The 26451-nt window shown below is 49.0% G+C and overlaps 1 protein-coding gene across 3 annotated transcripts in view; it reads left to right on the top strand.

Moving 5' to 3' along the window:
• The window catches only part of PTK2B (protein tyrosine kinase 2 beta), a 126448-nt gene that overhangs the window by 97570 nt on the left and 2427 nt on the right, over positions 1 to 26451 (top strand). For 2 of the 3 annotated variants that reach the window (XM_077868753.1, XM_077868754.1), the window contains exons 6-30: positions 1304 to 1366; positions 1581 to 1635; positions 2071 to 2211; positions 2622 to 2696; positions 3301 to 3402; positions 4101 to 4218; positions 4762 to 4801; positions 5199 to 5245; positions 6129 to 6179; positions 6663 to 6760; positions 7743 to 7827; positions 8071 to 8171; positions 8430 to 8545; positions 10236 to 10336; positions 10531 to 10620; positions 11528 to 11732; positions 14556 to 14664; positions 16305 to 16370; positions 17641 to 17766; positions 22525 to 22671; positions 22891 to 22926; positions 23299 to 23323; positions 24814 to 24860; positions 25567 to 25704; positions 25959 to 26039. In XM_077868753.1, the coding sequence (XP_077724879.1) occupies positions 1304 to 1366; positions 1581 to 1635; positions 2071 to 2211; positions 2622 to 2696; positions 3301 to 3402; positions 4101 to 4218; positions 4762 to 4801; positions 5199 to 5245; positions 6129 to 6179; positions 6663 to 6760; positions 7743 to 7827; positions 8071 to 8171; positions 8430 to 8545; positions 10236 to 10336; positions 10531 to 10620; positions 11528 to 11732; positions 14556 to 14664; positions 16305 to 16370; positions 17641 to 17766; positions 22525 to 22671; positions 22891 to 22926; positions 23299 to 23323; positions 24814 to 24860; positions 25567 to 25704; positions 25959 to 26039 (2263 nt within the window). The remainder of the gene's footprint in view (positions 1 to 1303; positions 1367 to 1580; positions 1636 to 2070; positions 2212 to 2621; positions 2697 to 3300; positions 3403 to 4100; positions 4219 to 4761; positions 4802 to 5198; positions 5246 to 6128; positions 6180 to 6662; positions 6761 to 7742; positions 7828 to 8070; positions 8172 to 8429; positions 8546 to 10235; positions 10337 to 10530; positions 10621 to 11527; positions 11733 to 14555; positions 14665 to 16304; positions 16371 to 17640; positions 17767 to 22524; positions 22672 to 22890; positions 22927 to 23298; positions 23324 to 24813; positions 24861 to 25566; positions 25705 to 25958; positions 26040 to 26451) is intronic. The other variant, XM_077868755.1, reaches the window with a different exon arrangement.

Below are 26451 nucleotides of genomic sequence, written 5' to 3'. Positions count from 1 at the left end.
GCTGTACCTATGCTTCACTCTGTCAGGCAGCCATTGGCTGGCATGCACTAGATTGTGAAATCCTATCAAATCCTTGAAGTCGGCATTGGCATCTCATACTCCTGGCACAGAATGAGAGTGCAGTATTTATTTGAATGAATGGATGATGCTGAAAGATCTAAAATCCTCTTTCCTGATGGGCACTTGCCAACATTTATTCTTTTAGAATTAAGTAAGTGCGTACAGCAAGCCAATTTGTTCAGTTCCCTAGGAGGACATTTTGCAGCTCCCGCAAGCCAGCGGGAATTGCTGGAGGCCATGTTGTCTGTAATCAACACACCACAGGCATGCTCTTGAGGTTTTCTGTGAACCTGGGGGGCAAGCAGGTAACACTGGATTAGAAAAAAAAAGCTTTCTAAAGCTGCCATGATTGGCCATGTGAAAATTTGGGATCTTAAGCACTTTCAGGTAGAAGTAGGAGGAGAAGGACCATCCATCCAGGGGAGAATCCTGGGTCGGCTCCTCATGTCCTACAAGTGAATATCATCCCTGCTGACCTGTTGTTTGGTTTCCAGAATGCAGGCCTGCCTTCATCAGCTCCCATGCTCCTCCAGGATCTGCTATCTCACTCTGTCAGACACCCGCTAGAGAGAAGTGGGTCAAGGAAGAGCATTCCTCCCAGATTCCTGAGTTCTCTCCTTGGATCAAAGTCCCAGGGTTTCTCCATCTCAGCAAAGGGACATTTGGGGCTGGATAATTCTTTGGTTGGGGGACCATCCTGTGAATTGTAGGATATTTAACAGCAGCCCTGGGCTCTGCACACTAGATGCTGGTGGGACCATCTTCCTCCTAACCAGATGTAACAACTAAAGATTTCCAGAAACTGCCAAATATTTCCAGGCAGGAGTGGGAGGTATAAAATTGCCTCTGCTCCGAGAACCACTGAACTGGACCATTATGGGGCCGTATACTCAAGCTACTAAATGCTAGGCCTTCCAACAATCAGTATTGGCTGCCTTGGGTCATTCATTTTCAGAGGCCACAAATAGAACTGCCATCTTCTTCCTCTGCCCTAAAACTGAGCAGTCCCAGAACTGGGCCTCCCAAAGCACAGAGCTGGAGTCCTTCCTAGGAATGAAATCTGTGGGTTTTCTTTTTCCTCGTAATTTTGTAAATGTCAAAAATTTTTTAATATTCTCCCTTCCACTGGCTACCACATTTGGAAGGGTTAAGGAGCTTCAGGCCAATGTGTGGCATTGGGTGACCCCAGTCTAACAGTCTTGTTCTCCAAACATCAACCTATTCATGATTTTTCTCTCTGCAGGCGGTTCTTCAAGGACATGCCTCACAATGCACTTGACAAAAAGTCCAACTTTGAGCTCCTGGAGTAAGTTCTGACACTGGCCCTTGCCTTTCCCATCCTTCTTTGTGTTCTGCTTTTCCTACTCAATCCCTACCTCATTTACCTCAAGACCAGAGCCAGGCAGGACCCATCTCCTTGGTCCTCAAGCCATCTTGCCTCTTCCTCATTAGCCTGAAGTCCTAGGTTGGGGATGAGGAGGCAAGGATCAAATGTCACTCCCCCCCACCCATTCTTTCAGGAAGGAAGTGGGACTGGACCTATTTTTCCCAAAGCAGATGCAGGAGAACTTAAAGGTAAGGAAACCACTGGGCAAGGAGCCCAGAGAGACCCCCTTTGTGCTGGCCTCCTGGACTGGAGCTAATGGCATTGGGCTGGGGATCCTTGGGAAAGCCAGGGCATCTGTGCTGTCTTGGACAATCTGGGCATTGCATGATTAAAAACATCTAGCAGGCCCTTTCTGTGGCTAGCAATTAGGAAACCTGGCTCCATTTCCACATCGGAGGCCAATTAGCTTTGTGGCCTGGGGATGCTACTTTCCATACTTCCCTACCAGGGCTATGGTGAGCCTCCCTTGAGATAGTAGGTGGGTGCTTTAGGTAAGAGATGGCTGCTGCTCTCATGGCGAAGGCCTGAGGACCATCCGCTGGCAGCAGAGTGGCTCTGATGAGATGAAAGAAGGAATCTGAGCTTGGAGCAGGGCCCACTCACCAGTGACCATCCCCCTCCAGCCCAAGCAGTTCCGGAAGATGATCCAGCAGACGTTCCAGCAGTATGCGTCGCTCAGGGAGGAGGAGTGCGTCATGAAGTTCTTCAACACCCTCGCAGGCTTTGCCAACATCGACCAGGAGACCTATCGCTGTGAACTCATTGTAATGACCGTCATCTTTATTCTCTCCCTGACCTGAATTCCAGGCCTCTTGGGGAATGGGCCCAGGAGGCCAATGTGGGGGGCCAAGAAGGGGTGTGGTTGCTCATAGCAGCCCACAAAGCAAAGATCCTCGGGCAGCTGGGCCTCACCAGCATACCCTCCAATGCCAACTAATGTTAATCTACTTGCCTGAGGAAGGGAACTGAAATCCGGGCTAGAGATCTTGGAGGTGGGCAGAGTAGGCAGGGTTTTGGGAGGAGGGTAATCTGTCTGGCAGGGCTTTAAGACTGAAGGAGCTGGAGGGCCCAGGAGACAGTGACCTGTGTCTAACTTAGTGAGCTTGTTTTGAAATTTCTGAAATATGAGGGAGACTGAACTGAACCAACAGTCCTCTCTCTCCTTTTATTCCAGCAAGGATGGAACATTACTGTGGACCTAGTCATCGGCCCTAAGGGCATCCGCCAGCTGACAAGTCAAGATGCAAAGGTAGAGACACCGGGGGTGGGGAGGGGTGGGCAGAGACTGCACCTGGCCTTGAAGACTAGAAGGCTAAGCAGTCTTCCCCTCTCTGCTGCCTTCTGCCTTGTCCTGCTTATCAGTTGTTCATGCCCCTTACTGAGAACAGAGAGGCCCTTGGTATGAGTAGCCATAGAGAAAGTGTTTGGAGCATGGGGCAGATGGTTCTTTATTTCCCTTTGACTATTAACCCCTGCACAGAGGCTGGGGGGTAGGGATGGTTTGGCAGGAAGAGAAGACAGAAGGACAGTATCATTGCTCTTCTGGCTCAGATAAGAGAGTTACTCGTGCAATGGCAAGATGGGGCGATCATTCCCCTGGAAGTCAAAAGACCTGGGCTCTATCACCAATGTGGCGTATGATCTTGGGCAAGTCTTAGCTCTTTAAACTCCTCTTCTGCAAAGTGAGGAGCTTAGACTAGATGATCCTTTCAGTCTTAATTGTCTTTGGTTCTCTCTTCATCGCACTGAAAGGCTCTCAGGTCTTCCTTGCAACCCCTCCCCCAAGACTGACCAATCTTCACGGCCTCACCCCTGGAGCGGGATAGGCTGAAAGGCCCCCTTCTTTCTCACAGCCCACCTGCCTGGCCGAATTCAAGCAGATCAAGTCCATCAGGTGCCTCCCTCTGGAGGAGGGCCAGGCAATACTGCAGCTGGGTATTGAAGGCGCCCCCCAGGTGAGCATCTCTGGGCACCTGGAAGCTCTGGAACGAGGGCATGCAACTGCAGGGCAGGATTTCTTGCTTAGGCCCTCCTGGCTTCTGGGATCTTGCTAAGAAAACTGCACCTATTTCTCAGACAAGATACCAGGTTGACAATAAAATTATAAGGGAAATGTATCAGGAAGCCAAGCTATCTAAATAAAAATGTTGAGAAACAAGTAGGGGGAGTTTTTAGGGCGCATGAAGTGACCAGAAATCAAAGTACCAATCAGAGGTCTAACTCTGAAAAAGTGAATGATGCCTCAGTAACAGGACCTCTGGGGACCTGGGCTTTTTGTGGGTGGAAAAATCGGAGAGAACTCAGACTGGAGACTGATTGTCTACCTCCCCTTTCATCAGTCCGTCCTGCCCACTCCGAGTTTCTGCTCTTACCTATTGAGCACCTACTAGGTACAAGGCATTGTGCTCTGCACTCAGAGACCAAAATGAGTCTTAGCTCAAAGTGGCCTTCCAGGGTTTAGGGCAACCGGCGGGGAGGGGTGACAAGTGCGCCCCCTGGTGGCTGTGGGGAATGCACGCCCAGCCCCAGGAGAGGTGCCGATGGGTTCCCAGGCAGGGGATGGGTGGCATCGTCTGCTCCTTCTTCCAGTCCTGGGGGACAGACTCTAGCCACGGCTCTCGGGTCTCATCCTTGGCTGGTCTCTTCTCTGCAGTCCTTGTCCATCAAAACCTCCTCTCTGGCAGAGGCCGAGAACATGGCTGACCTGGTGGACGGTTACTGCCGGCTGCAGGGGGAGCACAAAGGCTCTCTCATCATTCATCCCAAGAAAGGTGAGTTTCCACTTAAAGGCAAACTGACCCAATGGGCAGATGTGGCACAAGGCCCCAGAGGCAGAGCAGGGGAAAGCTAACCCATTGAGCCATATGTGAACCAAGAGGCTCTGGAAGGGTGAGGAGGGGCTCCCCAAGCCCTGCCCGATGCTCCCTGTGGCCCCATCCTGGGTCCTAGCTGTGGGCCCTGGCGAAAGGCAGAGTGGGGGTTGGCTTCTGGAGCAGAGGTGTTTGTAGCCCATGGAAGAGCAAAGCTCATGCTAGAACACAACTGGTCCCTCCTGTGTAGATGTGTCTATTTTGGGATGGCATCAGGAGGCAGGGGTCCGAGTTGGAACATGTGGGTGGTGGCAGAAAGAAACTTGAGAATTTCTTCTACTAAGAGGACTCGAATTCAGGCTAGCTTCCACTCCGACTTTCAGAGGCTACAGAATGGCGGGAAGGGGTCCCCCTGTGTTGGCTCCTAGGAGCAGTGAGGTCAGCCATCCACCCAGGACCCTGTGTCCCTGGCTCCAGCTCCCCCTCTTTCTGCCCTCTCCCCAGATGGTGAGAAGCGGAACAGCCTGCCCCAGATCCCCATGCTGTGAGTACAACAGGAAGGCAGGGGACAAGCCTGTGCTCAGCCGTGGATTCCGGTTGCCTACGCCCCAGGGGAGAACACTGGAACCCCGGCATTTCACGAGCAGCAATTTCTCACCAGTAGATTTCACCCCATGAATTCCTGCAAGGGTATTCCCGTGTCCCGATGCTGTCTGCAGCATCTTAGGGAGAATTGCTGCTGTCCCCTCTTCCCTGCCCACTGACAGCCTGGGCCATGCTCCAGGACAGGCTGCTCCTCCAGGCAGGCAGGGGACACTGTGCCGCTGGCCTCCAGGAGGGGCGGGGAGGGGGGGCGGCAGGAGACCCAAGCTGCCCGGGGTGGGGGCACATTGCCAGGCCCTGAGTTCACCAGGCTCCTGCCCTCTCATCTCATCCTACAGAAACCTGGAGGCGCAGCGGCCCCACCTGTCAGAGAGCTGCAGCATAGGTAAGCCTGCCCATCTGCAGTCCTCTGCCTGAGTCCAGAGTCTCTCTTCTCCCTGCTTTTGTGACATTGTCAAGGATTCCCCCAAAGCTACAGAAAAACAAACTTCCCCTATAACTTCCCAGTGACAGCTCCAAATGTCACTAATCATAATAGCCAAGACATATTCAACAGTTAATACGTGGCACCATGTGTGTCTTAGCTGGGGCTGCCTGAGGGGCTTTAACAACAGACATGTGTTTCTCAGAGCTCTAGAGACCGGAAGTCCAAGATCAAGGTGGCAACATGGTTAGGTCCTGGTGAGGACTGTCTTCCCAGCATGCAGACGGCCACCTTCTCTGTGTCCACACGTGGTGGATAGATGGAGAGCTCTGGTTTCTCTTTTTCTTATCAGGGCACTAATCTCACCTTGGAGGCACCATACTCCCAACCTCATCCAAACCTAATTGCCCCTAAAAGGCCCCATCTCCAAATACCTTCACACTGGGGGTTGGGATTTCAACGTAGGAACTTGGGGGAGATACAAACATTCATTCCCTAGCAGTGTTAACTGTATTAGGTGTTATTTTATTTGATCCTTATGAAAGTTCCTGGAAACACTCATTTCACAGAAAGAAAAACTGAGATTAGGGAAGACTAACTAACTTGCCCTAAATGATACAACCAGGCAGTAGTGAGCAGGGATTCAAATCAAGGCACCCTAGGCTCTGTGTCCACACCAAAACCTGGGACAGAAACGCCAGTTCTTGCCTGGTTCCCATCCTTCCCCTCCCCAGGATGTCAACCTTGGTTTTGCTGGCCTGCACGTGGGGGCCACATGCCTGGTTCCTGGAGGTGCCTGCTGAGGGCATCTCACCCATAGGATGTTCTCTTTCTGTCATTCCAGAATCAGACATCTATGCAGAGATTCCCGATGAGACCCTTCGAAGGCCTGGAGGTAGATCTCTAGCTCCACCACAATGGCCACAGCCAGAGCCCAATGAAGTGACATTGTGGGGATGCCCATGACACCATGGGGGGACTTTCTTTCCTTTCTTCATCCTCTCCCATGTGTGCCTCAGACAGGGACAAACCTAAGTGAACCACCTTTGATTTGAAAGCTGAGATCATTCTTTTATCCCCACATTATGGACCTTTTGTGTGTCTGTGATGTATGCTGGGATCCTAAGAGTGTGGATATGGGACCCAACCTTCAGAGGAAACAGGGTAATGGTTTGTCCCCAAGTTGGAGACAATGGAACTTTCTAGAACCCATTTTCCAGGCCAACTCCTGGAATCTAGCTGAGATTTTGTTGAGGAGTCTGGTGATACCTGGACAAATAGGGAGCAGAGCCTGGTGCTGGGGCCTGCAAATACTCAGATTCCTGGGGGCACCAGTGGTTTCCGTGCTCTGAAACTGTCTCTCTCTCCATCTGCCCAGGCCCGCAGTATGGTGTCACACGGGAAGATGTGGTCCTGAATCGGATTCTTGGTGAAGGCTTTTTTGGGGAGGTCTATGAAGGTGTCTACACAAATCACGTGAGTTCCAGACTCTTTGAGGACATTCCTCTCCTGCTTTTCCATAGAACAAAAGGGGAGCTCGTATATTCTGGGGTTGGAGCAGCCACCATGATACATGGCTCTTCATCCACTTGGCATTTGCAGTATTTATGAAATACCAGAGAGTGATAGAAGCAAGAGTCATTTCCCAGAAGGATAGCAAGCCTAGAGAGCAAAATGGAGGCAGGACCTGGGTAAAGGTTGGCTGAATCTTGGAAGGCAAGGACATGGGGAAATATGAGAAAATGTAGCTCTGAGAAAAGGAAGAGCAAGTTCTGGGGGAGGAGGTAATTTTGAGGCCATCAATAGGGCAGGAGCAAAGAAAAGAAGTAGCAAAAATGTAAAAGCCAACAATAAAAAGAGAGAAAGAGACCAGGACACTGCATCTGATGGCTTTGCACACACTCCACACATGCCACTAAAGATGGGCAGAGCACAGGGCCTTAGCCTCAGTGCCCTGATCTGGACGGCCAGAGGCTTGAGTCTCAAGGGTTCCTTCTGGGCCTGACATACCCTGATCAAGAAGCAATGAAGTCAGGGCACCTGGGTGGCTCAGTCAGTTAAGCATCTGCCTTCAACTCAGGTCATGATCTCAGGGTCCTGGGATCAAGCCCCACATCAGGCTCTCTGCTCAGCGAAGGAGCCTGCTTCTCCCTCTGCCCCAGCCCCCTTGTGTTCTCTATCACCCAGCACTCTTACACTTTCTCTCTCAAATAAATAAATACAATCTTAAAAAAAAAAAAAGAAAAAGAAAGAAGCAGGAGTCGGAGAGGAGTGGGAAAAGACAGTGGAGGGCAGATGGAGGAAGGGGAGGAACGTGCCTTGCAGAGACCAAGACACCCAGATATTGTCTGTTAACTGTCACCAAAGCCTGTGGGATGACCTGGCAATGCTGGGGAGGAGACACTTTCATTTGAGCACTGGGCTGGCCCAAGGGACTCTGAACAGACTTTCGTTACAGAAAGGGGAGAAAATCAATGTAGCTGTAAAGACCTGCAAGAAGGACTGCACTCTGGACAACAAGGAGAAGTTCCTGAGTGAGGCAGGTGGGTGTCCCCTGGGAAGTGACGCAGCCCCCATATGAGTGGGAAAAGACCCTTGAGACTACACGGATCTCCAAGAAGGGAGAGGGACCTGAAACCCGGGATAGAGAGGGTGTGAACAGCTCAGGGACCTCCGTGGGGAGGAGGGGTTTCACTCCCCATTTCTCCCAGTTGGGACAGGCCAGAGTGTTTCTCACAATGGACCTTAGAGCCATTCTGGTCCATCCCTCCTTCCCCCAATTTCAGTGATCATGAAGAATCTCGACCACCCGCATATTGTGAAACTGATCGGCATCATTGAAGAGGAGCCCACCTGGATCATCATGGAATTGTATCCCTACGGTGAGGTGAGCTGGAGGTGGCCGAAGCGGAACCCTGTGATGACAGCTAGGCCACAGCTGAGCAGGACTTCGGGTGGGATGCATTTAGAGCATGGGCCCTTAACTCCCAGCTTCCTGCCCTCTGTATTTGGCTGAAACAACTGGTTTGTAGAAGAAATTTCTGAAACATCTTGCCAACTTGGGTTTGCCAGGGAAGGGCTTGGTGGCGAAGACCCCTGCTGAGGCTGTGCCGGGGTCTTGATGGCATCTTTCACCTTCCTACAGCTGGGCCACTACCTGGAGAGGAACAAGAACTCCCTGAAGGTGCTCACCCTCGTCCTGTACTCATTGCAGATTTGCAAGGCCATGGCCTACCTGGAGAACATCAACTGTGTCCACAGGTGGGGATGGGAGGAAGCTTGGTTCCTCCACCTGACCATAGAGAGGTTGTGGTGCTGCAGGCCTCGGAGTGGCACAGACAAGCGTTGAGACCCCATCTTTGGTCTCGCCTAATGTGACACCTGGAGCACCGGCTAGGGACCCACTGTCCCATCTGAAAAGTGGAATTGCCATATGTCCCTCAGCATTGTTATTAAGAATAAATCTAAGGTGCCAGGCAACTGATTGTAACTCTGTGCAATCTAGCCTGCTTTCCTATGGGGCCTAGGAAATTGCTTGCTCTCCTCAGGCTCACCCATTTGATGGCACATGGCCCAGGTTGGGGGATTGGACTGAGGCAGTGCAGGGAGGATCCTGGGGTCTGGGCCCTTCCCAGCCTGAGGAGCTGGCCCCCCACTGGTCCTCAGCACCCCTGAGCTGCCGAGTCCTATCCTCCCTCCGGCTATGGAGTGGGCCCCTTCTCCACCTGGCTTTGTTCCCATCCCCTGAAAGAAGATTCCAGCCCCAAAAGATGTGATCCTCTGGAGGAGACAAAGGGGGGGTGCTCCCAGACAATTGGGGTGAGCAGGTGAATTCTTCAATCCAACACCATGGACATGGGATATGTGGCCTTGTGGGTGATACTATGCTAAGCAATGTGTGGGAATATAAAAATTCATTCATTCAGTCCATTCACTCATTCAACACATATGGAACTTCTACCCTGTGCTTTCAGGCACTGTCCTCAGCTCTGGGATAAAGTTGTAATCAAAACAGACCAAAAATCCCTTTCCTTGTGGAGCTTCCCTTATCTAGCACGAGGGTAAAATTCAAGATGTAACTGATCCTGAGGTGAAGGTGGCGGGATCACAGATCTGTTTCCTTTGGTTGGGTGAAGTTGTCATGCTTTGAAGTCAGCTTTTCAGTAATAAAGACAAATGATAGAAAGTGGAGCCTGCCTGTGAGAAGTGAGCAGATGAACCTGGGGTTAGAAATGATGCCAGGAACATGAGGTAAATGAGTCAGTGAGTTAGCTCTGGAGTTGGGCTGCCTGGAATGACCCCTTCCCCACCCCACCCTGGGAACCTACTGAGCAAGTTCCTTCAGCTCTCTGTATCCCCATCTCCTCTTCTGTGCGGGGTGGGAGGGGGTGGTCCTGAGGGGTCTCTTTGTCACAACGCAGGGTGTGTATAGCATTTGGGTGGTCCTGACTGTCCCGTGCTCCATGGAGGGTATCTGTGAGCCGTTGTTCTTAGCCATGACAAAAGCCTACAGTCCAACAGAGTTGCAGAAGCAGGGGAAAAGCAGGAAAGTTGGTGGGGCCCTCCCTTGAAAGTCAGCAGGGTACAGCATCCCTGGCAGAGGGGAGGAAACGGCCAACAGGGCAGGTGTGTGGAGCAGGTCCTGGGAGCCTGAACTAGGCTTCATACTGGGGCCACGTGAGAAGGGGTGATGGGAGATAAAGTTCACCAGGGACGTAGAAGGAGGTGGTGATGGGGCCTCGTGCGTGGTGGGACCTGGACGGTCAGCCCAGCCTCCCGCCTGAGCGCAGCTTCAGCAAGATGACTTGATGGGTCGGCAGAGCGCTGAGCAATAAAAGCAGCTCCATTCTGCTCTGGAAGCTGGGACCCTGGCCAGTACTCTCCTCCTTTATCTCTCTGTCCATCTGTCCGTCAGAATGAAACATTCTGAACCTTCACGTCTCTCTCCCAGGGACATCGCCGTCCGAAACATCCTGGTGGCCTCCACTGAGTGTGTGAAGCTGGGCGACTTTGGCCTTTCCCGGTACATTGAGGATGAGGAGTACTACAAAGGTGAGGGATGTTTGGCTCCTGCCTTGTCCCTGGAGGGGTCGCTGTAGGCCCACCCTACCCTACCCCCCAAAAAAAAGAAAGAAGGAAATGCACAAGCCCAGGCCGAGGGTCTCTGGAGAATAAGCTGTATTTCTGAATCATTCTGGATCTTTCTTCACTAAATAACCTCTGTAAATCTCTTTGCCCCTGCAAAGCCTCTGTGACTCGTCTTCCCATCAAGTGGATGTCCCCTGAGTCCATCAACTTCCGCCGCTTTACGACAGCCAGTGATGTCTGGATGTTCGGTGAGTGGAATTTCAGAGGAGTATGGGAAAGAGTTCTGATTCTCCCCTCCATGACCAGGCTAAGAGGGGGCACAGGGGGAAGGGGTCTGGACCCCCACCCTCGGGTTGCCAGGGTTCTGTTTTGCTATAGCCACTGAGAAGTCCCAGAAGTGGGGGAGCTAGTGGTGGGTTGGGAACGACAAACACTAAGAGCCTGCCTGGGCAGTGTTGGTTAATTTTCCTGGAAAAGTCTCCTGAGGTGAGTGTACTCTCCACCAACCAGTCCTGGGGCTGACTTGGGGACCCCCCCAGAGGGGATCAGACTCTAAAGACCAAACTCTGAGGTTTGTTCTGAAAAGGAGGTCTAGGGATAGGTGAGAACAAGACCAGGTGATAGGTGGACAACCCCTAGCAGAACACACAGCCACATCCACTTTCCCTCTTCGTTCTCCACAGTCAGCTCAATAAAAGCTCATGATTATTATTCCCATTTTCCAGATAAGGAAACTGAGGCTCAGGCCGGCCAGGGGCTTGTGTTGGCAGCAAGTATGGGTGCTAGGCTGCAAACCCCAGCTTTTCCATAGGGTCTTCACTCCCTCTTAAGAGAAGGCACTGGTGGTCCCAACAATATGCCTTTAACCGCTCTCTCCTCCTTGTTCCATGAAACTTAATAGCTCCATGTAGAAGGGTTCTAGGGAGGGGAGCCTTAGTTCACTTGCAGATGCAGGTGACTGGTCTCTCAGTGAACCACCACTGTGACCCCAGGGATGCTAGAGGGGGATGCTAGAGGGGGATGCTAGGGAACTTGGATGTCCCTGGCAGGGACTGTGTGCTAATTGCCATGGTTTTTCCTGAGGAGGGTGGACTGGCCTCTCCAGGCACGAGTCCTGCCCAGTGCGGGTCCTGAGCCCTCTCTTCCTGCCTTCAGCTGTATGCATGTGGGAGATCCTGAGCTTTGGCAAGCAACCCTTCTTCTGGCTGGAGAACAAGGATGTCATTGGGGTGCTCGAGAAAGGGGACCGGCTGCCCAAGCCCGACCTCTGCCCACCTGTTCTCTACACCCTTATGACTCGCTGCTGGGACTACGACCCCAGTGAGAGGCCACGCTTCACTGAGCTCGTGTGCAACCTCAGGTGACCATGGAGGAGGGGTGGGGGCTGCAGGCACAGGAACTCTAGAAAACAAGTCTCCTCTTCAGCTGCTCTTAGAAGCTCACAACAAATGTACTTCCCTAAACAAGAGGTAGTTGGTGTCCTCATGGCCACCTTACAGATGAGAGGAATCAGGTTCAGAGCTGTAGCAGTGATGGATGGGGCTGGGACTTGTACCAGGACCTCCCCTCTGAGCAGCACAGAGCCATGTGTCCAAGTGGAATTGGCTGGTCCTCCCAGCAGAACCATGGTGCCGTACATGTCACAGAGGCTCAGCAGCTCTGCCAGAGGACAGGGGATCGGAACCGACTTCGCGGTCAGATTGGAACTCACAGAGGTAGCCTGGCTAAGCCTCACCATCTTTTTGTTTTGTTTTGTTTTTTTATTAAAGATTTACTCATTTATTTATGATAGAGAGAGAGAGAGAGAGAGAGAGGCAGAGACACAGGAGGAGGGAGAAGCAGGCTCCATGCTGGGAGCCTGACACGAGACTCAATCCCGGGACTCCAGGATCGCGCCCTGGGCCAAAGGCAGGCGCTAAACTGCTGAGCCACCCAGGGATCCCCTAAGCCTCACCATCTTGATATCTCTCAGCCTTGAGCACAAGATGTTGCTCCTAGTGTGTGCTCCAAAAATATTTTTTTAGGATTGAGCACAAAGTCTAAACTAGACTTTCACTGACATGCCTGTGCTCTTTGCAGAGATTTGAGGGGTGCCTTACAGGAGGCCCAGCTAGGGCGTAGGACCTGCAGCACCCTTGTCCCTCTCTGCCTTTGATTGTTTCTCCCAGGTAGCAAGGAAGGGAGTGATTGATTTTTGACCATTAAGACAGTGACCCTGGGGGTTGCCTCTCCCCTCTGAATGGAGCATGGACAGCCTGAAGGTCTGGTTTTTCACCCAAGAGCCATTATTCTCCGTGTATTAGGAGGTTCCTGGTGAAGGGTCAGAGTATCTTAGAGGGTCTCCCTATTTGCATCCCAACAGCTCCTCCTTGGGTGGTCTGACTACCCCCCTCACTCCCCCACCCGCATCCTTTAGGGCAGGGATCAGCAAACTTTTTCTGTAAAGACCCAGATAGTTAATATTTTGGGCTTTGCAAGCCATATGGTCTGTGTTAAAACAACTCAACTCTGCCATGATAGCTCAAAAGCAGTCATAGACAATTCATAAATCAATGAGTGTAGCTGGGTTTCAGTAAAACTATTTGGGGGCACAGAAATTTGAATTTTATGTAATGTTCACATGTTGTGAGATTTCTTCTCTTTATTTTTTTCATTCGTTAAAAAATATAAAAAATATTCTTAGTTTGGGGCCATACAAAAATAGATGGAGGGTTGGATTTGGCCTGTAGGCAAAAGTTTGCTGACCTCTGCATTAGGGGATCTAGTGCTTAATTAATGTTAAAACCAGTGACCTTGAACACTGCAGTCAATGGGTTGGCATTTTTTTTAGAGAAAGAAAAGAGCCCCTGGCAACTGCTTTGCAGGGAGACACCCCAAGGGAGAAGCTGGAGCAGTGGAATGACACCTAATTTGCTTGTTGGGGCCAGGGGTTCCAACACAGCCTGCAAGGCCCCCAGCTTAAAAGACCTCTCTGTACTTGTCTATGCCTTGGTTGACACCCCTGATCAATTCTAGTTTCATCTTTTGGTTCTTCATAAGGGAAATTTGAGAAGCCAGAGGGTTCCAGGAAAAGTATTTGAAAGATGTAATTTGAAAGGGCCAAACCTCTGGGGTGATGAGGGTAAGAGGGGGACCTTAATTCATTCTGGGGAACTATGAGGAGTTGTGACAGGTGCTTCTCCGTGGGCTGGGAAGCATGCCCCTTTAGAGGAGCCAGGCCAGCCCCCACCATGGATGGAGTTAGGAGCAGGCTTTCTGGTGTAATTGGAAGGCTATCCAAAGACGCCAAAGACCCCAGGATACCTCCCTTATGCTATATCCTGGCAATCCTCCATTAGAGAAAGGATTTGACGAGTATTTCCCAATCTTGTGGGCATAAGAGGGGCCCTTTTAATGTCAAATTTTGAAAATTCCTCCCTGCAACAATAGTTACATTTTCAGAATTTATTGATTGGCAAAATGCATTAAGTTACACAATGAATTTTTTATATAATGGGCAGTATAATACAGGTACACTTGAAAATACAATGCGAATATTACATACTCAGTAGCACATAATACTTGGTCTACAGATGATGCTTGGTATATATATGGACATGTGAATTCAGGGACCTCATATAATCATTCCAGAGTCCTCTAGGGTCTGTGATTCCAAGGCTAGGAAACACTGGATTGAGTAAGAAAGGCAAGAAGTGTGCACAAAGCTAACCCGGGAGTTGAATTCACAGCCATTTCTCATTAGTACACACCAGGAATGTGTTGGTGGGTGGTTTAACAAAAAAATAGGAGATGTAGAACACAGGTCTTGGTCATGAAGTTGGCTGGGATATCAGAAATCTGTACAGGACGTTGGTGCCAAATAGCAGGCACAGGAAGGCAAGATGTGTGGGAAAGTGGGCAGGAAACACATTAACTGCCTTGTTGGACTGGCTCTCCAAAGACGTTTTATCCACCATATATCCATTCCTGTGATTCTCCTAACTTTACTGTGGGAGAAGCAGCTCAGGGTCCATCTTCCAGCATTCTCAGAGGAGTCTCCCCAAGCCACTCTGCTGAGGAGACAAAATGGGATTCTGCAATCCTTCTTTGGGCCTATCGAGGCTTCAGAGCAAGAAGTGCAGAAAAGAATCCCCAAGAGCATCTTTAACTTTGTTCCTCTTTATCTGACCTGACTCCTTGGCAGTGACATTTATCAGATGGAGAAGGACATTGCTATAGAGCAGGAGAGGAATGCTCGCTACCGACCTCCCAAAATCTTGGAGCCCACAGCCTACCAGGAACCCCCACCTAAGGTAAACCAAGCCTGGACTCTTGGATCCCGTAAATTAAGCATAGCTGGGTCTCCATCTAGCCCACTCCTGGCCTAACTATATACCTCCTCTCTCTTCCTCCAGCATAGGCAGGATGTGCTCCTATGGTCCTCTTGGCCCTCAACGCCTCTGTCTATAAGCACTAAATTCAGCACCCATTACATGGATGTCCTGGCAGGTGTGATCTGAGTCCCCAATGAGAGCAGACCCCTTGGAGGGCAGCTAGGGCAGAGAATCACCCTGGAAACTCTTCCCTTGAGGGGCTGGAGCACTTTTCTTTCTGGTGTTTTTAGATGTCCCTGAGAGCACATGAATGGGGAATATTCCCAGGTCCCTTATGTTCAGTTTCCATGTCCACAGCCTCCTTGACATCCTCTGGGCTCACAATCCAGTGCCCTGCTACCATGCCATTAAGTGGATGGATTTTTTTTTAAAGATTTTATTTATTCATGAGAGACACACAGAGAGAGAGAGACAGAGACAGAGACAGATACACAGGCAGAGGGAGAAGCAGGTTCCGTGCAGGGAACTCGATGCAGGACTTGATCCCAGGACTCCAGGATCATGCCCTGGGCTGAAGGCAGGTGCCAAACCACTGAGATACCCAGGGATCCCCAAGTGGATGGACTTTTAGGGATCATGTCTGTATTAGTCAGCTCAGGCTGCTATAACAAAATACTGCAGACTGAGTATGGAGGCTGGAAAGTCCAAGATCAAGGTGTTGGCAGATTGATTGTCTGGTAAGGACACTCTTCTTGGCTTGTACATGGCCACCTTCTCACTGTGTCTTCACACAGCAAACAAAGCAAGAGCTCTGCTGTCTCTTTTTTTTTTTTTAGATATTTTTTAAAAATTTATTTATTCACAAGAGACACAGAGAGAGAGGCAGAGACGTAGGCAGAGGGAGAAGCAGGCTCCCCGCAGGGATCCCAAGACCTCGGGATCACACCCTGAGCCAAAGGTAGAGGTTCAACCACCGAACTACCCAGGCGTCCCTCTGCTGCTCTTCTTATAAGGACACTAATCCCATCATGAGGGCCCCACCCTCATGACCTCATCTAACCCTGATTATCACCCAAAGGTCCCCCCTCTATATACCATCACACTAAGGGTTGGGGCTTCAACATATGAATCTCGGGGGCGGGGGGGAGAACACAAATATTCATTCCATAACAAAGTCCTATGTGGTCCAAAGTCTTTTTTCACTGTCCCCTTTTGCTTGGCTTACTGTGATCCTTCCGCAGTAAAGACCCAGCTCAGTTTGCATCTCCTCCCTGAGCCCTCAGTGATATGTTACCTCTGAAAGTCTATGGCTTTTGACAGCTGATTTGATGGGTGTTCCCATATCTAAAGAGGTTACACACCAGAGATCGGTAAACTCTTCAATTAGTGATGGCCCCTGGGAGGGCAGAGAGACTGGCTTCTTTATATCTAACCATCACTCAGCACATAATGGGTACTCAGTACATGAATGCAAATGATTTTAAAAATAACTTTGCCTCTCATCTCTCCTCCATTCTGAATAAACCTTGACCTGTGTCCAACCTGATATTCCCCTTGGCAAGCTCTGCTCATTCAAGGAGAGAGGCACAGACTGACTCATTTCTGTGTTTTCTTTCCAGCCCAGCCGGCCTAAGTACAGACTCCCTCCACAAACCAACCTCTTGGCTCCCAAGCTACAGTTCCAGGTAAACATGTAACCAGAGGGCTGGGAAAGTTTGGGGCCATTCCTCGTCTCGGACCTTCCTAAAATTCCATTCTTGTGCCTTTGGTGACTAATAATTGCCTGTTTGGGTTAAGGAGATGGATTGACTGCATTGACTCTTCTTGATACCCACAAGAGAATTTGAAGTGAGAGTGTCCAGATAAAAAGAATCAAAATACAATTCTAGTAGGCTGTCCTCAGCTAAGACTTGCCTTAAGCTCAGTCCATCTGTCCATAGTATTTGTTGCTCCATGTCCCTGCCTATAGCTACTTCTCTATGCCCAAGGCCACCCTGGCCCCTTCCTTGAGCAGAGCTTTCTGAGAAGGAATTTCAAGCAGTTGGGGACAGTTGATGTTCCTCAGAAAATGGAATTGCTCCCTGGGGCTCCCCACGGAGGCTCTGGGCAGAATCCAGTGGCCAGAAGCTGAGAGTAAGTTTCCGTCTGTGCTTTCCTCATCCCTCCATCATCACCAATCATGGGATCTTCCCAAGCTGTTGGTCCCTGTCTGAGAATGTCTCTGTCTTGTGTCTCTGTCCAGCATCTCAGTCACAGGGAGCCAATGCCCATCTCTTTTCTTCTCTTACATCTCTCAACTCACAATCACTGTCTAACAATGGAGCATCTCAACCAATAGAAACGATGTCTGTTTATCTAGTACTCCTTACAGAATGGTGGTGTCCCACGGTCATATATTTCTCAAGAAAATGCTCCAGTACCAAAACAATGCTAAAAACTAATAGATAAATCCTTGTGTGAAGAAAAAAAACCTTGATACAGAAGATAGAAGCAATATTCCTAAAAAGAATCATATCTTTCTGTGATGCTTAACATAGTGATTAAATACAAACACACAAACATTTCTGTGGGCTAATCATATCTGTCAGTTTGTGACATGCTTATAAAATAAAACTCCTTCTGAAGAGTCCTGAAGGATGAGGCATGGACTCAGTAGGTCAGTGACATATGTAGACCCCATTGTATGCAGACTGTCATGGTATTTGACTGTCAGATGAATAAGAGGCCACAGTGGCTGCACTAACTCCTAGCCAAGAGCTGTGTGTGCTGCCCTGCATGTCTCCCAAACAGGACCAACGAAATGCCCACACCACATTCTTTGTTAATTCCTGAAGAGCAAGTCCTGTGTCTCCTGTGGTGCCCATTATTGTTTCTTTGTGCTCATGTTTGTAGCAGCTAATTGTTCACCTTCTTGCCTTGTCCCTGTGCTGGTGCTTCTTTGCTTCTCCTGAATAGGTCCCTGAGGGTCTGTGTGCCAGCTCACCTACGCTCACCAGCCCTATGGAGTATCCATCTCCTGTAAACTCGCTGCATACCCCACCTCTCCACCGGCACAATGTCTTCAAGCGCCACAGCATGCGGGTAAGAGGGCTCTGCATGCTGGTTCCTAGCCCGAACTCAAGAGACTGCTAGAGGGAGGTGTCTGGGACACTAGGAAGCCCACATCCTCTGGCTCAGGAGGTACCCTCCATGTCTTAATGCACCAAACAGCCCACCAAGGGGCTCTGTAATTCCCTCCTTTGCAAACACATTGGAAGCTGGGGGTCAAGCCAGGCTCTTCTCCCAAGGACACCAGATGAACCTGGACCTGCCCCATATTCTGATGCTGTGTCTCAGGGCCCTTTCCTCAGCCCTGGGGGGTAGTGCAGTGTCTTGTGGGCAGAGGGCAACCAAGCCTGATGGTGCCAGAGAATAAAAGATCCTGAAGGCTCTGTCCGGTTCTGCCCTTCCTACCTGATTGCTTCAATCGCTGAATCTCTCCTCAGTCAAAAGATAGGTTTCCTTGTGGCTGCACTTCTGCTGCTTTTGTAAAAGTTGATGTTGTATGGGAAGGAGCTTGGGGGTTAGTGTGGAGCTAAGCCACCCCCTTCCCAGTCACGTCTTTGTGTAACTGTCAGTGAGGCCCTGAGTAATTCGTGGACTGGTTTCTAATTGTCAAGTCTTTTTTTTTTTTTTAAAGGCAGAATTACTTGTAAAAGAGATACTACTTGTCACTTCTCAGCACCCATCTTCTCCTTCAATGGAGCTATGGTCAGCTACATGAATATTTGATTTATTTTACTGAATGGAGTCTTGGTATGTGACAAAACAAACCAAATGCATTTATTTTAGTTCTAACTCCGTATACATGCATGATATTTCAGGCTCAGTATACATGACAAAGTTTTTAGAAAAACTGCATATTTATTATAATACATATATAACATATTATTATACATATAATACATATATAACTGCATATTTATTATAATACATTTGAAAAATATAGGAAAGTTATGTTGATACATTCTGTACCATTATTTTTAATTTAGAAAAAATTTAAAATGCATAAGGTAACTTAGAATTCTAGGCAGCAAGATCTATTGTGGACTAAATATTCCCCTGACCTAGCTAATTTTCCTCTTTTAAATTAACTTAACCAATTTATATCTTAGCATATACTTAACAATAATAAAACTGCATTTTTAAGTATGCACTATAATTTAGGCAATGTTCAGTTCCTCCACCTTCCTGTCGTTGACTCCATTCATAATTGAGTTTTAGTGAGTTTTGCTTTAAAATGTGCCCTTTTAGATAAAAGGTATTTTGTACGTTTCCGGGGTGCCACTGCCTTTGTCTAATCTCTGCTTCACCATAAGGACTTTGTTCAGTCCCATAAAGACATACTGTGCAGCAGGAAAAAAAAAAGACCTTTTGTGTCAGAGATTTAGAAGTACTTGCCGTAAGGGAGGTCTGCCTAAAAGAATATAATGAATGTTTCTTTAAGTAAACAACAACAAAAAAGTAAAAACATAAAATCCATTTTATGATATCCATCAGAAAGACTGAGAGAACTTTTTTCAGGTAGAAAGAATGCTGGAAAGGTATAATAGGCTTCCTGCAAAGCATCTGAAAGCATTTAGCAAAAATCAGAGATGGTTTCCACACAAAAACAATTTTTCTACTGACTGACTCTCTTGTCTGACGCATCTGGGAATCTTGCATTCCACACAAGAGTCAGGATGGCAGCAATCTCCCTCTTGAAGACCTCACAATTGAGGTTTAAAATAATACTAAAATTCAAGGACTACTTTGGGCAGGAATGCTTTTGCCAGGCACTGTCCTAGGTGCTGAAGGGAGAACAGGGCGGGTGGGGGGAGGTTCTGCTCTCAGTGAGCTTCCAGCAGCCAGAAGGAATAGGGCAGGTGCACACCTATCTGTAATGCAAACATAAAGCTGTGAGTGGCACACAGAGGTAATGCACAGGTACAGTGGTAGTTCAGATGAAGAACAGCTCTTTCCAGCTTCTTTTGTTCAGCTGGGCCTCGAAGGATGGGGAAGATTTGGACAGGAAGAAACTGGGGTGTAAGGGATAAAAGAAGCAGAGACATCAGTAGGAACCAAGACTGAGTGATGGGAAGCCACAGGGCAAGTGCAGGAGCTGTTTGGCTAGAACACAGGAGGATGCATTTGGAGGTAGAAATAAGGCTGGCAAGATGGGAAGGGGTAGTCAAATTATGCAAGAAGCCACAGCTTGCAATAATCATTTTAGGACACCACAAGCACCTGATTCCTTTTAAAAAGTGACCAGCAACATAATTATCCATTGCCTGATAAGAGTATCTGAGGTACCTTGTAGACAAGCCCTAAAGTAATCAATTTTTTAAGAACATTATTTTCTCTTGAGTTGTATTATGAAATTGTAAGACATAGGAAAACATTTTCCAATCCATGTTGAAATATTTGGTGAGATGGTGATCAGACCTAGGGCATCCTAGACAGTTGAATAGTGGGAATTTTGCTTTAACACTTACAAAACTATACAGTGTTTTCTTGAGTCTACTGACTTCCTCCACCAGTATTTAGTCTTTCTTAGTCTAATCTAGTCTCACCTGGAGATTCCTAGCTCAGTATTCAGAATATTTGACACTTAGTTCCCGTGTGTCGCTAGTTGTCAATAGCCTGGGGTAGCCATACTACTGTGTTTGTAAGTATCGAAATTTAACTACAGATATTTATAACCTTCAAATACTCTCATTTTGGAGCATCAGGCTCTGTGAAATAAATCCTACTTATTTTATCAATTCTGTGATTGTAAAATACTCTTACATCCTGAAACTCATTTTCTTAAAATAACTCAGTAGCCTTCAGCTGAGATGATCTTGCCTCCGAGGGGACATTTGGAGATGTCTGGAGGCATTTTATTACAGCTGGAGAGATGCTAAAGGCATCTAATGTGTGCACTTGCTGCTGAGCATACTACGACTTACAGGAAATCTTCTCCAATAAAGAATTATCTGGCCCCACATGTTAATGGTGCTGAGGTTGAGAAACCCAGTCTAACTGTTGCTTACTTCACCCTATGAGAACAGGGACACTGCATATTTTACCATTACTGCCCTCCTAGCACCCAGCCCTATGCCTGCCACATGGTAGCTCTTTAATAAGTGTTGAGTAGAGTAACAAAGAATATTGCAGCAAGAAATCTAACTTGCGGGGGGATGTATTGTTAGAAATTGAGAGCCCTGATTGAAGCTCAGTGAGCACTAGGAGAAACAGACCAATATAACTAATTTGAAACTGTGTTGTTATATTCCAGTGTGTTTTAAACAGTTTGGTGAGGAAATCTTTTTTAGAGGCTTGGCAGAGATTATGACTTGCTAAAGTAGATAGAGAATAATTTTTAGCATTCTATGCACTATGCAAGTGACTTGTATGTAAAATGGCCACTTTAAAAGCAAAGATCTAAAGAGGCTGCTGGTTTGGGTGTCATAGAAAGGTCCTGCCCCTGACAAAGGCCATCCTGGGCTTTATGCAACCAAAAGAACAATAATAGCACTCATGAGTCCAGGAGGCCAAGGCGATCGTGTGCAGCAGAAAAGTTTGAAGGGATGGAGCAGATGATGATATAAATGAACTCTGGGGAGGACTAGAGGAAAAGAAGTAGTAAGAAAACATGTAACAATGGAAAATTACTCAGCCATTAGAAATGACAAATACCCACCATTTGCTTCAACGTGGATGAAACTGGAGGGTATTATGCTGCGTGAAGTAAGTCAATCAGAGAAAGACAAACATTATATGTTCTCATTCATTTGGGGAATATAAATAATAGTGAAAGGGAATATATGGGAAGGGAGAAGAAATGTGTGGGAAATATCAGAAAGGGAGACAGAACATAAAGACTCCTAACTCTGGGGGACGAACTAGGGGTGGTGGAAGGGGAGGAGGGCGGGGGTGGGGGTGACTGAGTGACGGGCACTGAGGGGGGAACTTGACGGGATGAGCACTGGGTGCTATTCTGTATGTTGGCCAATTGAACACCAATAAAAAATAAATTTATTATAAAAAAAAGAAAACATGTAACACCTTCTGTTTAAGAACTCGCAGGTAAAACTATAGTTCCAATACCCTATAAATGAGTTAAAGGAGGTTAATAAAGTTAGATTAATAAAGTTAGGGAGTTACTGCACATCCATAGATCCATTATTTAAGTCTCGTTCATTACTTTCTCTTAGTTCATGCATTTCTTTTAGCCTTTGGTTAAATAACCCAAGTTCTTAGCTTAATGAAGAGTATATTGTCATAAAAAGGCACAATCACATGGGTGTGCATACTGTCACTCCTTCCCTCAGCCTGCATTCCTCTGTGGACACCTTTTTGGGACTGCACAATGGTGAGGTTAGAGGTAGCACCACAGCCCTTCAAAGCTCCCAGACCCCTTGCCACGGTGTTCAGATGGCCATAAGGACCCAAGGCTTCCAGGAGGGCTGGCTTTGCATTTTGAAATTTATTAAGTGATAGCAACCATGACAAATGCCAACTGAGAAAATAATATTAGGGCAGTAATTTGAAAATGCAGTTGTATGAGCAGATCATGTAATTGCTTAACTACAGTGCATATTCAAAGCTGTGCTCTTGGGTTTGACAGTACACAGCAACACAGCCAGATGCTCAGGGTTGACAGACCCAACAACTGTCTGCATATACGACTGTGGATTTACGAACAATCTTACAAGAAAAGAAGCAGCTGGTGAGGCCAAGGCTCGTGGCTCGCACAGGCTCTTCAGAGGACTGCCCTTTCTGGGTCTGAGCACTGGACTCATTGTGTCCTCTCCTCTCTCCCTGCTGTCCTCTCAGGAGGAGGACTTCATCCGACCCAGCAGCCGAGAAGAAGCTCAGCAGCTATGGGAGGCCGAGAGGCTCAAGATGAGACAGATCCTGGACAAGCAGCAGAAGCAGATGGTGGAAGATTACCAGTGGCTGAGGCAGGAGGAGAAATCCTTGGTGAGCAGCCACTGAGCCTGGGTGGGAGGGGACTCCACTCCCTGCAGTGCTGCCGAACACATTTTGATAAAAAATGCTTGAATGGGAGAGATGTCTGCACAACTACATGCATTTGTGTCTTCTTGCCTCTTCCACTGAAGAGAGCGGATGCTCCCATGCATCTTTAGGGTTTTCAGTTCTAGAATCCTAAGTCATTTGCTTTTATTTCCTCCTATGCAGGACCCCATGTTGTACATGAACGATAAGTCCCCACTGGTAAGTCACCAGGAGATGTCTCTGGCTTAAAGTGAAGGCCTGGGAAGGCATTGGAGACAGCAGGACCCCAGCCCCAGGCCCCCTGCCTGCCCATCCTTGCCTTTGGCCTCTCACTCTGGGAGCTTGACTTCTCCCTTTCCTTTGATCTCCATGAAGCTCTCAAGCTCCATACCTGGCTCCTCAGCTCCCACTTGATCTACACCCACAGGGCATCCTCCCTCTGCCACAGGGCCCTTCAGCCCTGAGATAGGAGCTCCCCGGTGTCCCCCTGACCTCTGACCTCTGAGTCAAGGGTGTGGGGAACAGGTCAAGGAGGGGAGGGGGCTGTCCCCAGAGCTGCATTGGTGACATGTTCTCTTTCCTCCCTTCCAGACCCCAGAGAAGGAGGCTGGCTACAGTAAGTGTTCACGCCCTTCCTTTTGGAGGGAGCTTCTCCCTGACATCCTGTGCGGAGCCACCATCCGTGCTCGATGCCCGTTGCAGGGAGCTGCACAGTCTGTCTGTCATCTTAAGACACTCTGCCTGTTTCAGTTCAGAGCGTGCAGAGAGGGCCCTTTTGGGAATTGAGATTTACCCTCTGCTCCATCTACCACCCCCACCCTCTCCCTACCTCAGCCCGCTCTTGTCTCTCCCTCTTGCCGGGGTCCTCAGCCCTCACTTCAGTGGATCTCCTCTTGCATTTATTTGGAGGTCTTGACAGTTCTTCCTTCCTCTCTCCCCCCTCACTCGGTTGGAGGCACTTTGTGGGGGACAGTAGCTCTGCCTGCCTTTCCCAACTGATGCCTATCTTCCCTAAGCCCCAGGGGATGGAAGAGAGAGGGAGGGGCAGCTGAGGCCACAGGGTCTTTCCAGAAGCTTCTGCTGGAGGAGGAGCAAGAAGAGCCAGCAGTGAGCCAGGCTCATCATAAGCATCATCCTAGGGAGGGTGAGGCTGATGATGGTGATGATGATGATGATGTCAATGATAACAATGACAGCAACCAATGACAATGACAGTAGTCACAGGAAACCTAACACTAGCCAAGCACAGGCCCACGTTGCTTGCAAATGTCAGCTCTACCCTCACAGCAACTCCATCAGATGCGTACAATGAATCATTGTGTCCATTTTACAAAGGACATGAAACCAAGGTTCAGAAAGGTGAAGCAACTTATCCAAAGTCACACAGCTAGTAATAGTAGAGCTCTGATTTGAGCCCAGGCAGTCTGGCTCCAGGATCCCGTCTGAGCTAACCCTCAGATTTAACAGAAGAAAAGTAAGGGCCAGGAGTGTAAATGAGCCGCCTCGGGTCACACAGCTATCTGGTGGCAAAAGGAAGAGTAAAACCAGTTTTCTGGCTTCCATTCCAGCTCACTCTCCCAGCACCTACACAGGGTTCAGACGTGTCTTTGCTTTTCAAAGTGTGGGGTGAATAACTTGGTTCCTTTTCTGTTTCACTTCCTCAACCCCCAAATGCTCAAAGTAGACCATTAGGGATTCCTCACAAACCTACCCTATTAGCTGCTTTAATCACCAGGGCAGGGGCTCCATGGCCACCTACCAATTCATAGAGTGAAGTTTCTTCCCCATGAATGTCAAGGCCAGAGTGTGTGCTCAGGGGCCAGTGTGCACCCAGCAGAACCTGGAACAACTGCTATAATCATTCCGTCTCTACTGCAACTTTGGCTCCTTCTTTCTATCAAATGGATCCCAGTGCTTGACTATGGGAGCACCAGGGAGACCAGAGGTTATTTTCCCAGCCACCTTCCTGGAAACACCTTTCACCTTGGTTTCCCTGGGTCTCCCGGTAGCAGAGGAGAGGGGGTTAGCTTGGTTATCAGCAGGTATGAAGGGAAGGGCCAGGGTGCCAAGACCTCCCCCCACACTCACTCTCCCTCCCCCTTGCAGCGGAGTTCACGGGTCCCCCACAGAAGCCACCACGGCTGGGCGCGCAGGTATGTGTTGGCTGTGCCAAAGTTGGTAATGAATTTGAATCAGGGCTCCGCAAGACACAAGGCCACAGGCTGTGAAGACTTCAGAGGCCCTCAGAAATAATCTAGTCCTACATCCTCATTATGTAGCTGAGGCCCAGAGAGAAGATGGACCTTATCTAAGACCACACAGTGAATTCATGGAAAAGCAAGGGAAAGCCTAGTATCCTTGTCTCTTGTGCCCCCTCCCTGACCCCTGAGGCCAGCTCATTGACTCAGCCCTGGGAGCCGGAAGTGTGGACCCCCTTCCTCTCTCAAGTTGTCCGCTTGGCTTTCTGCACCCATACTGTTCTGACTATAGCCTGGGACCAGGTACTGGTTTTCCTTACTCTGGAACAGTGGTTGTGAGCCTTGGTTACCCATTAGAATCTTCCAAGGAACTTTGAAAACCACCTGGCTCCCAAACCCAGGTGATGGCTTAGTTGGTCCGATGTGACACCAGCCACCAGTACTTTTTTAAGACTCCCTGGTAGACTCTAATCTGAGAACCACTGCTCTGAAAGCAGAAGGGAGGGATGCACTCCCAGGACAGGGCACTATTATGTCGGAGAAGAGTCTTTTCAGATTGGACTGATGGCTCTGTTGGCACCAACAGTGCCTGCCCATAAAAGAATAGCAGCATCCCCCAGACTCATGACCTACCTCTCTGGCCACTTGATTTCGCCCCCAGTCCATCCAGCCCACAGCCAACCTGGACCGGACCGATGACCTGGTGTACCTCAATGTCATGGAGCTAGTGCGGGCTGTGCTGGATCTCAAGAATGAGCTCTGCCAGCTGCCTCCTGAAGGCTACGTGGTGGTGGTGAAGGTGAGAGCCATCGACGGGGCTGGTGGAAGTGGCTCATTCTGGCCCTGGGTGGAGGTGGGGTGGCACTGAGCTTCCTTGTCTGCCCAGCTGGTGCCTGTCCCAGAAGGACCCCCTTTAGTGTGAAGTGGTCTGAGGGAATTTAGTGCCAGGTAGTCTTGGAGGGCAGGTACCATCCCAGGAGGGCTCTTCTCCAGGGACACATGGCTTTCTCAAAAACCAAGAGATGATAACCACCCTACCCCTTTCTCACACAGAACGTGGGCCTGACCCTGCGGAAGCTCATTGGGAGTGTGGATGATCTCCTGCCCTCCTTGCCGTCATCCTCTCGGACAGAGGTGGGTGTCCTCATCCCAGACAGTGTCATCAGTTGTCACTTCTCCCCTTCCCCTGCCCCAGCTGTGCTTCACACAGGAGACTCCGAAGGCCCACATGGGCAGCCTCATTTCTGTCTGCCCAGCCTTCCACAAGTGGGCCTGCACAAAAATCTGAGCAGGACTGAGAGGGGGCTGAGTCGGTGCCTGGGGACCTGACCAGCCTCCTAGGGGGAATTTCCCAGTCTAGGTCTTAGAGAGTTGCAGTGATTTCATAATGCATGAGAGTGTGCAAGGAAAAACAGACCTTCCCTTTCCCTTTCCCTTCTCCCGTCCTGTGACCCTTTATCTAATCACCTGCCACGCTAAGGCTAAAGTGAATGGATCGTCAAAATAGCAATTAAGGTTTCCTCGGTTGATCATTTAAATAATTTCC

Source organism: Canis aureus, chromosome 24 (assembly GCF_053574225.1).
Source record: "Canis aureus isolate CA01 chromosome 24, VMU_Caureus_v.1.0, whole genome shotgun sequence".
Lineage (NCBI taxonomy): Eukaryota > Metazoa > Chordata > Mammalia > Carnivora > Canidae > Canis > Canis aureus.
The sequence above is the reverse complement of the archived record's forward strand: the minus strand, read 5'-3'. Positions and strand labels throughout refer to the sequence as shown.